Source organism: Drosophila elegans, unplaced genomic scaffold (assembly GCF_018152505.1).
Source record: "Drosophila elegans isolate 14027-0461.03 unplaced genomic scaffold, ASM1815250v1 contig_397, whole genome shotgun sequence".
Lineage (NCBI taxonomy): Eukaryota > Metazoa > Arthropoda > Insecta > Diptera > Drosophilidae > Drosophila > Drosophila elegans.
Genome location: NW_024545782.1, coordinates 1,046,353 through 1,059,861, shown reverse-complemented (window position 1 = coordinate 1,059,861; position 13,509 = coordinate 1,046,353). Strand labels below are relative to the sequence as shown.

Here is a 13,509-nt window from a genome sequence, read left to right as displayed (position 1 = left end):
CGACTTGTCGTTAACGAATGTAAAGAAATATCTCGACCCACCAAGCGAACTTGTTCCAAAAAGCCCGCACACGTCAGAGTGAACTAGCTGCAACTCTGATTTGTTTCCCCTTTGGGATGGAAAAAATGTAATTCTTACATGGCGGTCTGCGCGAAAAAACCGCATTCTCCAACTTTGTTTTCATTTCCATAAGGCTTGAGTAATTTAAGTGTCCGAACCTTTTGTGCCAAAAAAATCCGTCAGGTACATGTGCAGTATAACATTTATTTAGCGATTTGGAAAATATGTACAAGCTGCCGACTTTGTTGACATTTATATGAGAGTAACTGTTTTCCTGCACAACTTTGGAACCGCTTTTACCGAAAGTATCTACTCACGGACATAAAAATACTTTTTAATCTTGGCACATACAGAACATTTCTCAACCTTAGTTTACACTCTCCAATTTGCAAGTTCACTTCGCCCTTTCCTTCCGTATTTAACAGGACATCATCAGCGAGTCCAATAATTTCGGAGTAATCTTCAAACTTCGTAAAAAGGTTTCTCTTACAGCACATGTGGCTGGTAGCGCCACTGTCGAGACACCAAGTCTTTTGATCAAGAGAACCGCTGTTCAGTGCTTTCACTTTCGAATGCAAACGTATAGAAGAACATATCAAAAGGATACGTAAAAAGTTAAACAAAAAGCGGTTTTAACAATTTTTAATAATTTACGAAAAAGCCATTTTCCCCGACTATAAGATACCCGTTACGCAGCTTACAAATTTCAAACTAAATATTTCCCCACAAAACAATCGGAGTCTAGATGGTGTGTCGAACTGCAAAGCCAACACTAAAAGCTTAAAGCGTGTAGCTGTGGGAATTAGAGCGGGCGTTGCTCCGTTTTGAAATAAACTTGCGCTGCTTAGCGCTTAGAAACTGCATGGAAAATCCCAAATCTCTAGCTTTTATAGTTTCCGAGTTCCTGACGTTCATACATACGAACAGACAGACGGCTAGATCAACTCGTCTACTGAGCCTGATCTAGAATATAAACAAAGTTTACACATTTTTTAGCGATTGCCTGCTAAGTAAGCTAGTTTTTTAAAAAGTAGTAGAACAAACTTTTTGTGTAACAAGTCTTTAATATTTTTTGCACTTGACAAACAGTTACCAAAAAATGTTTATTTCGAGATATAAAAAAAAATACATTTTTTTAATAACAACGGAGCATCGGATCCAAGCAAGTTGGGTGTCATTTTACAAAATAACTGTGCTTTGTGCCACAAACCAGCAAAAAAAGTTATATGATAAAGTTTCCGGTGATTTAAAACTGTAGTTCTGAATCATTTAACCATAGCTATATCCTAAAGAATATACAAAAAAAATGTAAACAGCAAAGTTACAATTTTTCTTCATTATTTTTCCGATTGTTCATCTGGGAGCTATATGAACGATAGTCCGACGTATATACTACGTGCAATAGAAATGCAACTTTTTAAAGTTTTTGCAGATAAATAGATGATAGACTGACTCCGCTTGTGGAACGGAAATGAAAGAAGAAGTGGACGCAAGCAATATCTTCAACAGTTGTTGTTACATAGTTGAATGCGATTAAACATGAATTGGCAAAATACAGAGCTTCGAGACCGAACGCTTTAATTGTCTTTGTTTGGTCTTAGGTGCTACTACACGGACTAAGTCATCCGCCCAGTAGCTCAATGTCACGCCCGATTAGCTTTTATGACGGCGGAAAACGATCGTGCTTGATAAATGCGAGAACGTTAGGCTTGCCTTTTGGGACCACTTTGGTCTTTGCTGTAGATGAGCCAGCCAATCGGGACTCCAAGCTTCCCAAAAGTGACTGCTAAGTTAGAAACCGTCCTCTAAACGATGAAGATTGGGGATGATATTCCGGTGGCGCCAACAATCGGTGACTCCACCGAACAAAAAGTGTGCCGGGTTAAGCACTTCCAGAAGCCAATTTGCGCGCTATCAACTTCTCGTAGTCGTCTTTCGGCTGAGCGTACATCGCCTTCATCAGATTGTCCTCACCGATAATATTTGGTGCCATTGTTGGTGCCGAACTGCTTTTATTGCCCAGACAGACGCCTTTGCAACTGCATGAATTAATTCAGTCCCATTTGGGAGATTTTTCCAGAACCATGGTTGGAACAATATATTATTTAAATGGCAGTCGGCCATCCGGTCGTTGCAGATGAGTTTTCTGAAAAATTGATTCGCACCAGAGATCCTATTCCTTAAGCAGCGAATCGGTATCCAAAGATACGCGATGACAGTGCAATTCGGCTGGGCAATTCCAGATAAGATCCATCCCAAACAAGTGCTTTGAACTATGGCCTCATGAAGCAACCCATCTCTTATATCCGGCAACATGATTTGTGATAGCAGGTCTGAGATCGATTCGTTTCGAGCGGTAGTAGCTTGGGTAGCAAAGGTCAGCCCTTCGATGTGTGACCAGCGCTGCAAAACAAAGCTAGAGCTCGGCAGCTGCTGCTGCTGGTGCAGCGAGAAAGACTGTGCGACTATCTTTTTCTTGTATCAGTTCAACGCCGAAAAGCTAGGCAACAACGCAATGCGTAATCGCCGCCGTAGTGGTGACATGAGCTGTTTAAACACCCTGTTTGCTCTTGTGTATAATGCACTCGAACGCGTCTGGTATAGTCTGTTGAACTTGGGTATATAATGCTGTTGTAAGAGGAGCTTCGGTTCTCGATCGCAATCCTCATCCAAGGCATAAACGCCGGGGAAAGCAGCCAGGCAAACATTGACCGAGTTTAACATCGAACGTATGGATTCAGTAGTATCCTTTTGTAGCCTGTGTTCAAATGGTGTGAGAAAACTAGTCAATGGTTGTTGTATCCTCTAATCATTAATCCACAAGCAACTGCATAATATATGTACATATGTAAGCTTGCTTACATATCTCAGCTTGTTGGCAGCGATTCCTTAAGAGATTTAATTTTTGGATTTTGCTCAGGTAAGTGTTGTCGGCTCCCAGGTGCCGCTGATTGTTGAGCTGGAACATTTGATCCGATCTTCTGATAGTCTTTGACAAGAGCACATTAAGCGTTCATTGGAACTTCAAATCCATCTAAATTGACAAACACCGCATGCGTGCCTCGAAAAGCAATTCTTAGTTCCTCAACTTGTTCAAGTTTTTTTTCTCGCTCGCGAATCTTTCCAAAAGTTTCTCAACACGGGCTTAAGAGCTTGGTAGTGATCTGTTTGCAAACTCACTAGTTTATCTAGAGATTGAAACTTGGAATCGGAAGCCTTGTTAACTAGTGGAAAGCCAGACTTCGCAATGCATCTCAAACTGTGCTTGTCTCGCACACAACTCGCACACTCACCCAGAAATAAACGAAGAAAAAGTCGTAGTTTCAGCGCTTAGGTATCATTTTTACTGCAGAAATCAATATGTCATTTTTGTAGGTTCCCAATGTACAGTTGTGTTCTCCGATATTGGGTTTAACAAGAGGTTATTGTAAGAACAGTTCCTGGGCAATTACAAATACAGATAATTTCTTGATTCTAACTTCAGGTTGTGCAAAATCAATACAAGAGCAAAATCGTTAGACCGGCAGCGTGCGTTCACTGCCGTTCGCGATGGCAGACTGCTCCTCCTCGTTCCGCCACTCTCTCTGCAGCTTTGGAATGGGTGAATGATCTGCTGTCGGGCAATGTTCAGTAGACTGAACATACTTGTTTTTTTTTGTGACATGCCAACCTTTGCAACAAACAAATTAAAAGTATTTTAGAACAATAAATATCTGTGATTGCGGATCTAAATTCGTCAGCCAAATACTTGACAAAAAGTTTCCGTGAGGTTTTTTCAGAGTGAATATATATATCCGTGTAAATCTTTCAAAACTGAAAACTGGAAAATGTCTGGGAAATTCGAATCCGAATAAAATCAGGGAAAAAAGCAACAGGGGCGAAAACATATGGGAAACATCACCTACATAGCGATGAAAACTTCAGGAAATTAATATACCCTCTGCAAGGGAATAGGAAGGAAAACTATTTTTCGTTCCATAAATGAAAAACTGTTTTTCAAAGAGGAATCGTTAACATTTATTCTAACTTACCTTATAAGAGCCGAGGTTTTTCACCGAACAAGCCAATTTTACGTTGCGCCCCGCGGGCACGGTTATATTTTCGATGACATCTGTAAATTCGGGATCTTCGCTTATGACTGAAATAAATTAAATGGAGTAAATTGTTAACAAAACTATTTCTTTTTATATTTCTGCTTACGCCATTTCTAAGTCTAAGAATTTTTCTTAAATACCGATACAAACAGTGACAGTACCCCAGCTGCAGAGTCACTTAATTAAACTGGCATATATAAGTTAACACGGTTTCACAGCAACACGGACGTTCCCAAGCTGATCATGCATAACCGAATAAAATATTGCAAGGCCAGCGACACCTACGGACGTTGCACAACGACGTTGCCAAAATCCCAAGCTTCGGTCAGCGCAATCAGCGGGCAATGCACTCTGATGCAACGTCGGCTACCCTTGCATGGGCAGCAGGGTCAGCACTTCTAGGGCATAGGGCTAGCTTCGGTAATAAGAATTAATGTACAGTTAGTTGAATTTTGGAAATAAACCGTGACGGTCAAATCTCGCAATTACAAAGTCTTCTCATTCGTGCAGTACAGTGCGTCTTAGAATAAAACTTTAAACAGGACATATATTTAATTTATACATATACTTATGCATATGTGTATAATTAATTTTCCAAACCCAGAATACCACAGTGAGAGCTCACGTCGGTGGAAATAAAAAGGGGTAGGTGCGTTGCGTTTGACTTACTGTCAAGCGCCCTTTACCTAGTCTATGTGCAATTTAAACATTTATATACATTAAATTTTAGGTCATATAGTATTCATATTATTATTTTTATAAATTAACTACAAATATTATTCTTGAATTTGTGTTCATTCTTAACAGTTTTATTATACTTGAATTTATTAATACAAACATTATATACACAGCATGGAATATTTCTCAGTTTATTTAATTTGGCACATAGTTTACACTTTTATTTGTCAATTAAATGTGCACCTCTTTAAATGAAAAATCTTTTCAATAAATATAAATTTATAATGTCTTGGTAAACGTCTATATAAAGGGGGAGCTGGCGCAAATGGAAAAACTCGGGTCAATAACAATTAAGTAACTTTCGACTGACGACATTGACAAAAGGGTATCGCATTGCAGTGTCCGGCAGCGATCCATCGACATACGGATTGTATGAAGGGGCAGTCACACGCTGCCGATCGAAATTCGGTCAAGCGCTCTAGCTAGCTACTTGAGAAGCTTGTGGACAGCGACGACAAATGTCAAAACAAACAGAACGAGTTCTATCTTTTTCCTAAGGCACGATAAATTAATTATCGTTATGTAGTGGAGGAAGTGGTCTACAAAGAACCCAACCCGTCCGGCGACCTGACCTAAGTACACCAAAAAAAAATATATCGAAAGAAGGTATATGTGCTCCTTTGATAGACTATTCCTTTGTGAATAGAAACAAAAAAAATGTTGATGAGTTCCTTTGAGAGATCGTTCCTTTAAGGACAAAAAACAACTTTACTAAGAAAATATTAACGGGACATGTCATAAAAAAAAACAATTAACAAAATAACACAGAGCTCCTTGAGAGACTATCAAGTGACTCTCTATAAACAAATTTTCTTAATAAAAAACAAGAAATAAAGCAAACTTCGGCAAGCCGAAGTTCATATACCCTTGCAGCTATTGCAAGAATTAAACATTTTTGAAAACATTAAAATTTTGATTTACTTTCGTATATCTTTAAAAACATTGAAGTTATGATGATTTGCAGCTCAATTATTTGATAGTTATTTTATATATTTTTATTATTTCTATGGGAGCTATATGATATAGACGTCCGATTTTAATAAAATTTAAACCATAATTCTGAAATACTTAACCATTGCTATATGTCGAAGAACTAAACAAAAAATTAAAAAAACAGAAAAGTTATAATTTTTTTTCATTTATTTTTCCGATTGTTCCTATGGGAGCTTTATGATATAGTCGTCCGACTTTGATGAAATTTAAACCGTAAATCGAAAATATTTAACCATTACTAAATGTCGAAGAACTAAACAAAAAATTAAAAAACAGAAAAGTAATAATTTTTTTTCATTTATTTTTCCGATTGTTCCTATGGGAGCTATATGCTATAGTCGTCCGATTTTGATGAAATTTAAAACGTAAATCGGAAATATTTAACCATTACTAAATGTCGAAGAACTAAACAAAAAATTAAAAAACAGCAAAGTTATAATTTTTTTTCATTTATTTTTCCGATTGTTCCAATGGAAGCTATATGCTATAGTCGTCCGATTTTGATGAAATTTAAAACGTAAATCGGAAATATTTAACCATTACTAAATGTCGAAGAACTAATCAAAAAATTAAAAAACAGCAAAGTTAAAATATTTTTTCATTTATTTTTCCGATTGTTCCTATGGGAGCTATATGCTATAGTCGTCCGATCCGGCTCGTTCCGATTTATATACTACCTGCAATAGAAAGACAGCTTTTGGGAAAGTTTCATGCAGATAGCTTTAAAACTGAGAGACTAGTTTGCATATAAACGGACGGACAGACGGACAGACGGACGGACAGACGGACGGACAGACGGACATGGCTAGATCGACTCGCCTAGTGATGCTGATCAAGAATATATATAATTTATAGGGTCGGAGATGTCTCCTTCACTGCGTTGCAAACTTCTGACTGAAATTATAATACCCTCTGCAAGGGTATAATGAAACCATCAAAACATGACCCCAAACAAGAAGTAAAATTAATAAGAAAAGCAAAACATAACAAAATAACACAGAGCTCCTTGAGAGAATATCAAGTGACTCTCCATAACAAAACTTAAAAAACAACTTATGCAAAATATTTTGCTTCTTGTTTTATATAGGTATCAGCACGGCACTTGAACTTAAACGATAACCTAAGGCGAAAAATAAGGCGAAAGGAGGATTTTTAATGGACACAAAATAATATTAAAGATGATCAAACAATTAAGGCAATAGCAAATGATTCCGATACATAACAAACTATCGATATAATTAAACTCAAAAATCAGTAATTAAAAAAGAAAATTAGTAACCTTATACCTAACATCCGTAAAAAACGCGGATTAATTAACGGATTAGGTATAGCAATCAAGTTAATTTCTGGCAATATGGATGCAAGATGCTGTAGAAATTGAAAATAGGATTAAAGGAAATTCTAAAAACACCCAAATCGAATTATCTCGCCAAAACCAATTGAGCACCTTTATTGGAGAAAAATTAAAAAACATTACTGATCATATAAATGAAGAACAAGAGATAATATCGAATTATTTTAACAACGGAATCTATGGTAACATAATTATAAAAGCCGAAAACAACTTAATCAAAATTCAATATCTTAATAGACTTGGTTATAATATCGATGTACTTTTCCAACACGTTAATGACATCCTTCTGGCTAGAAATAACATAATTTCCAAATTTATTTTATCAAAAGAGGAACATGAATTAATTAGCCTACAAGCGTACTACAAGCACGATGAAATTGTATTAATTATTAAAGTTCCAATTGTTTCTAAAACTAGTTATGATTTTGTCCATTTCCTACCATTACCGATCAGTGGAACTAAATACATAAACACACTAGAGTATGTTGCTTACGACAGGAAAATAATGCATTTTTACAAGCTAAAATATAAATATATAATAAGAGGAGATGACACCTTTATCAAAGATACCAAGAACTCTCATCTCTTCTGATTGAAGAAAACCTTTCTACTTAGAAAACACAGCTATCCTTCACGCAGCCAACTGCAAATGACATCGTCTACAAAAGCAAACCTCAGCTGGTGACAGAGAAATTTACCATCGACCTGCCTGTCCACCCACACGTTTTACCCAACTTTGGAGAGGCTTGACGAAGATCTGTGCATCTCCAATGCGTCAACAACTCATTTCGAGGAGTTAACCACTTTTCACCAAACACTTTGCCGCCCTTGGAATAATTATACTTATTCTATCCGCAGTTTCCTTCCGACGAAATCAAAGTACCACATATGTTACCACGATTCAATCGCAGCTAGCCGCTCCGATTACCGTCCCGACTCCCGCTCCGGCCTACACGCCGTTGGAATCGCTCTGGCCGCCGCTTTATTCCAAGGGGGAGGAGTTATGACCACCCCTGGCCGGACCCGTGGTCATGGAGCGTTGACAAGCAGCGTCAACACCAACTACTAGTTGAAACCGCTACACATGCATCGGACGGATGCTCGTGGCGGATGCAAGCCAGCCGTCAAGAATGGCAACTGGCCAATTGATTTGGCAACTTGTAAATTTCCAAATAATTTTAGTTGCTCTGCTGCGACAGAGCTTAGGTTTCCTTTAAGACAATTTAAAAACATAAAATCAGTCTGAAATCGCAACTGCAAAGAATACGTGTTTTATTTACATCGAACCTTAATTGGCGCACTTAGCTTCTAGTGTTGGCTATGCTGTTCGACAGATGTCGCCACCTAAACTTCTATTGTTTTGAAAGGGAAATAGTTAGTTTGAAATTTGTTGGCTGAGTAACGGGTTTCTAATAGTCGGAAAACTCGACTATAGCGTTCTCTCTTGTTTTATAATATAATATAAACACACTACTTAGTTACATCAAAGATATAAGGAAAATTAAGTGTGGAAAAACTTTTAGCAGTTTGATATTTATAATAGATTGGGGCGGTAAGGCTTAAAAATAACTCAGTTCTTATGGCTCCGGTGATGAAATTTGAATATTTATCCATTTTCTGTACATTTTTGTACATATTTAAAATAAATAAGTATAATATCTTAGTCATTTGCGGCATTCTATTTCTAAAAAAAAAAAAATAAAACCTACTATTTTGTGCTAGTGGGAGACAATTTGGAAATAAATAATGTACTGTGTTTCATTGTTACCTTCCACAATCTCACGGAAACTTTTCGCCCAGTATTTGGCTGACGGATTCAGATCCGCAAGAACAGAAATTAATTGTTTTAAAATACTTTGCGATAACTTAAAGTGCAAATGAAATTTTATCTTATTCTTTGATGTTTTAAGAACATTGTTGCACAACAGATTTGGTTAATAGTAACATATTTGACTTTTTGATAATTATTTTGCGATGGCACATCAGATTCGCTTCGATTCTAACCTACTTAAGTTTTGCTAATCCGCCGCCCATGTTCTAGTTTCCGAACGAATTTGATAGAAACAAAGCCAGGGGAGGTATGGTACGAAAAAAAAAAATATATTATCTTGGTACTTATTTTTAGCAAGTGCTTTTCGTTTTAAAACTTAGAAGTGTAAATTGTCTAAGTTTAGTTTAAAAGGGTTTTTGGTTCTTATAACCCCTTAATTTAATGTACGTATTGTGCAAAGCGTGTTGTGTTGGGACCTTTTTCATCGTCTTTGGCAACTTTGGTCCCGAACACTACTTGTGAAAGGTTTGCAGTACAGATGCCAAGCAGCTGATTCACGCACAAAATTTAAAATACAAAATGTAAGAAAGAAAAACGAATTTTTTCTCTATTTGAAACATAGGAACAATAAACAAGAAGTCATATTTGCGAAGTTTATGGAGGAGTACGTGGAGATTTCCCGGGGTTTTGTGAAAGTTGACAGAGTGGCGTGGATGCCAAATGGAGCATTGCATCTTAAATTACGGTTATTGCGTTTAATGTTCAACAGTTGTTGTCTTCTCAACTCGCTATTTGTTAAAAGTTGCAAAATATTTGTTAAAGTCAAATTAACCATCTTTGAATTATTTCGGGCAACACAGCTGATTTCCACACGAGCTGTTCAATACTTTTGTTGATCAGTTTCCATCACTGCCTTTAAAATAAGTATTATTTTTTATTTTGGGCTAGCAATGATTTTTTTTTACTGATTTTAGACATTAATTGTGTTCACCAATATTGCAGAAAGATTAGGAACTGCCTCGGGCCAAATGTTGATCAGTGATTTGCCTGGCAAATTTAGGCAAATCATAGGCTTTTGTTAAGAGCAGTAGCGGCAGTCAGATGTTTTTTTTTTCCCAAATTGTAATTTCCCTAGGAAATTTCATAGCAAGCAAGGGAACTTTGATTTTGTTGAAGGGAAATCCGCCAATGTTAACGAATTTACTTCCGAGTGAAAACTGAAACAGGCCTGAATGTCTTCAAATTGAACCATTTTTTAATGAGACAGTTTTAAAAAATCTTGTTTTGAGATGAACGTGCTTAAAGGCGATATCGTCCCACAACGAAAAACTTTTTTTTGAGCCCGTATCGAAAGACCCGTTCAAAACAATGTCAAACAAAAACACGACGACAGCACCTTCAACATATAAAATGTCTGATACCAAATTTTGTGACGAAAAATGAAGAAGAATTCGACTAAATAAATACACTTTTTAAATGTTTCCATTTGAACCACTTCATTCAGGTATTTTGCCTACACAGGCATTTTTTATTTTTAAGTGACGAATTTTTTACCTTGTTTTTGTTTGATATCAGAAGTTTTTGTTTAAAATATAGTCAAAGTACCCCAATATTGTGACCATGGTTTTTAAAAAAAAACTTTTACCTATACTTCAGTACTAATTTTGTTTTAGCAAACTATGTTTGACAAGACTTTACAGCTTAAATAACAAGAAAAGTAGCAAGCATCGGCAAGTTCAAGCTTATATACTTGCAACTATTCCAAAAATTAAAATTTTTTTAAAAACAACAATATTTTGGTTTTTATCTTTTTTTTTTGTATATCGTGGTCTGATTTTAATAAAATTAGATCCGTAATTCTGAAACAATAAACAATTACTTTGTATCGAAATATATTCAAATCAATTAAAAACAAGAAAGGAAGCAACCTTCGGCAAGCCGAAGTGCTTATACCCTTCCAGATATTGCAAAAATTGAATATTCTTGAAAACATTAAAATTATGATTTACCTGCGTATATGTTTAAAAACATTAAAGCTATGTTGATTTGCATCTCAAATATTTGATAGTTTTTATGTTAGCTATATGATATCATTTTCAGATTTTAAGAAAACTAAAACTGTTATTCTAAACTGTCAGATTATTAATAAGTCAAAAAGAATTTTAAAAAAATTACAAAATAGAAAAGTTACATTTAATTTAAATTTGTTGTTTAATATGTTTATTCCTACCGTGGGAGCTTTATGTTATAGTCGTATGATTTTGATAATATTTATACCGTAATTCTAAAATATTCAACCAATACTATATGTCGAAGAACTAAAAAAAAATTAATAGCAACAAACTTATAACTTTTTTTTCATTTATTTTTCCGGTTGTTCCATTATAGGGTCGGAAATGTCTTCTTCACTGCGTTGTAAACTTCTGACTGAAATTATAATACCTTCTTCTAAAACAGCGATATAATAGTTTTGTTATATGTTTTTTCCGATTGTTCCCATGAGTGCTGTAGAATAGAGTTGTCCAATCCGGATCGTTTCAATTTCTACTAATAGTTTAAAAACTGAAGGGCTAGTTTGCGTAGAAACGAGTGGACAAACAATAGGACATGGCTAGATCGACTTTCCTAATGATGCTGTTAGGGTCGAGATGGCTCCTTCTGAATGAAATTAAAATACCATTTGAAAGGATATACAAATTAACGAGAATGTTATTAAAATTATATTAAAATTTGAATAATTTCGTTGCTTTTAATGTTACTTAAATCTAACATTGCTAATTTTTTTTTGCCAAGTATCTGATATCAAACCTGTTTGCTTAAATTATGATTAGTTTTAAATTTTAATTTAAAACAATAAATAATATTTTGCAGTTATTTAATGAAAATGTTTCTTCCTTTCCCCTGAAACCATTTTCCTCACCAAATTGGAGGTGGATACTATCAGGAAGAAGTTCTTGCCTCTAAGCAGCGTTAACTTCTCCAAAATGAGAATAAAATTCTTAAATTATTTTATTTAGACCAATAATATTAAGGTTTTGTTATCGGCATTTCGACGTTCTCGACGTTTAAACCGACAGATGGACAGACAGTAATATATATAATCTTGTTTAGCATCAAAGCCGAGTCGATCTCAGCTCTTAGTGCTGATCAAGATTATATATACTATATAGGGTCGGAAAGGCTGCTTTCTATTTGTTACATGCTCTTCAACGAACACAATATACATTTTTACCCTACGAGTAACGAATATAAAAATAAACCCCTTTCTACTTTATGCATATTCGTTGACTTAAAAAACGTTGTAGGAAAGTGAAGTTAGCCAATGGGCTCACCGAGCGTTCGTTGTTTAACTTTTTATATGTACAACTCTCTGTCCGTACGTGCGGACCAACATTTACAACTACATTTACGAATTGACAGTAGTGTGCCACTAGATGAGGATGAGTGAACATTGCCACATTTCTCCAAGTATGGTAGCTGGCATATATACTTCGGCATATATACTTAGTGCGACTTCAAGGCTTTCGACTATGCAACTTCTAATGTCTAATTGGCGTTAGAGGTAAAAATTTATATATTCTGACACATGGCCAGCTTACTGGGGCCACTTCAAGCTACAAATTTTGTTTGGCTCTCGCATCTGCAGCGGGCGGGCTTTTATCCATTGTGCTCAGTGAAACTGGGAACGTCGTCCAAGGGATGGATGATGGACCGCAACAGTTCGCGGCATGCAAAGCGCTATAATTGAACCGCAAGCGAGCGAGGGAGATCTCTCTTTCAGGTTTTGTTCCTATGTATGTATGTTAGCCATGCAACAACTTTCGCTTTGATAAAGGACCTTGGCGTCGAGTCAAGTCGAGTCCTTAAACCGGCAGCCAGGCGTGCTCTCAGTTACATGGCATTCAAACCAACAGAAAAAAATGCAGAGTGTGCGCTATGGTGCATTCGCATGTCGCATGCCAAGCCTATTTAGTTAGATTCAGTCGCACTTTCATAACTCGAGCCACCAAAAAACAAGTTCGAAATATGAACAGTTCGGTAGCCTTGAAAGTCAACCAAAGTACTAGAGCAGAGTTGCCCAAGCCCATTGCTTTTGTTTCTCCTTTGATATAATAGCAAAAAAACGCTAATATGAAGGCATTTTGTTGTTGGATTGCCGAAAATTTGCACTGCCAGAAATCACTTCTTGTCTTTATTGCTGGCAGAATGGTCGATCTCGCAGCAATGAATTTCTTCTTCGCAGAATTATCTATTGATTTATAAATATTTTTTTTTAATTTTTTCCCCATTAAAAGTGTTACTATAATTTTATTTATTTTTTTTTTTTAATATTGTGAAAGTTTAGACTTTCGAATGATCCTAAATGTATTTTTCGAATCTCGAATTATTTTTGGAGACACAGCCAATTATGTCCGGGCCATTAGAATCGTTTCCTAAAACTACTTTTTTTGTGGTGGTTAACATAATATTTCAAGTTCTACCGATTTCTTTGAAATTTG

At 36.0% G+C, this 13,509-nt stretch overlaps 1 protein-coding gene across 1 annotated transcript in view; it reads right to left on the bottom strand.

Annotated features, from left to right (window-relative positions):
- The window catches only part of LOC108150075 (neurotrimin), a 137,171-nt gene that overhangs the window by 86,087 nt on the left and 37,575 nt on the right, over positions 1-13,509 (bottom strand). Inside the window, exon 2 of the mRNA XM_041708755.1 lies at positions 4,092-4,198. Within this exon, the coding sequence (XP_041564689.1) occupies positions 4,092-4,198 (107 nt within the window). The remainder of the gene's footprint in view (positions 1-4,091; positions 4,199-13,509) is intronic.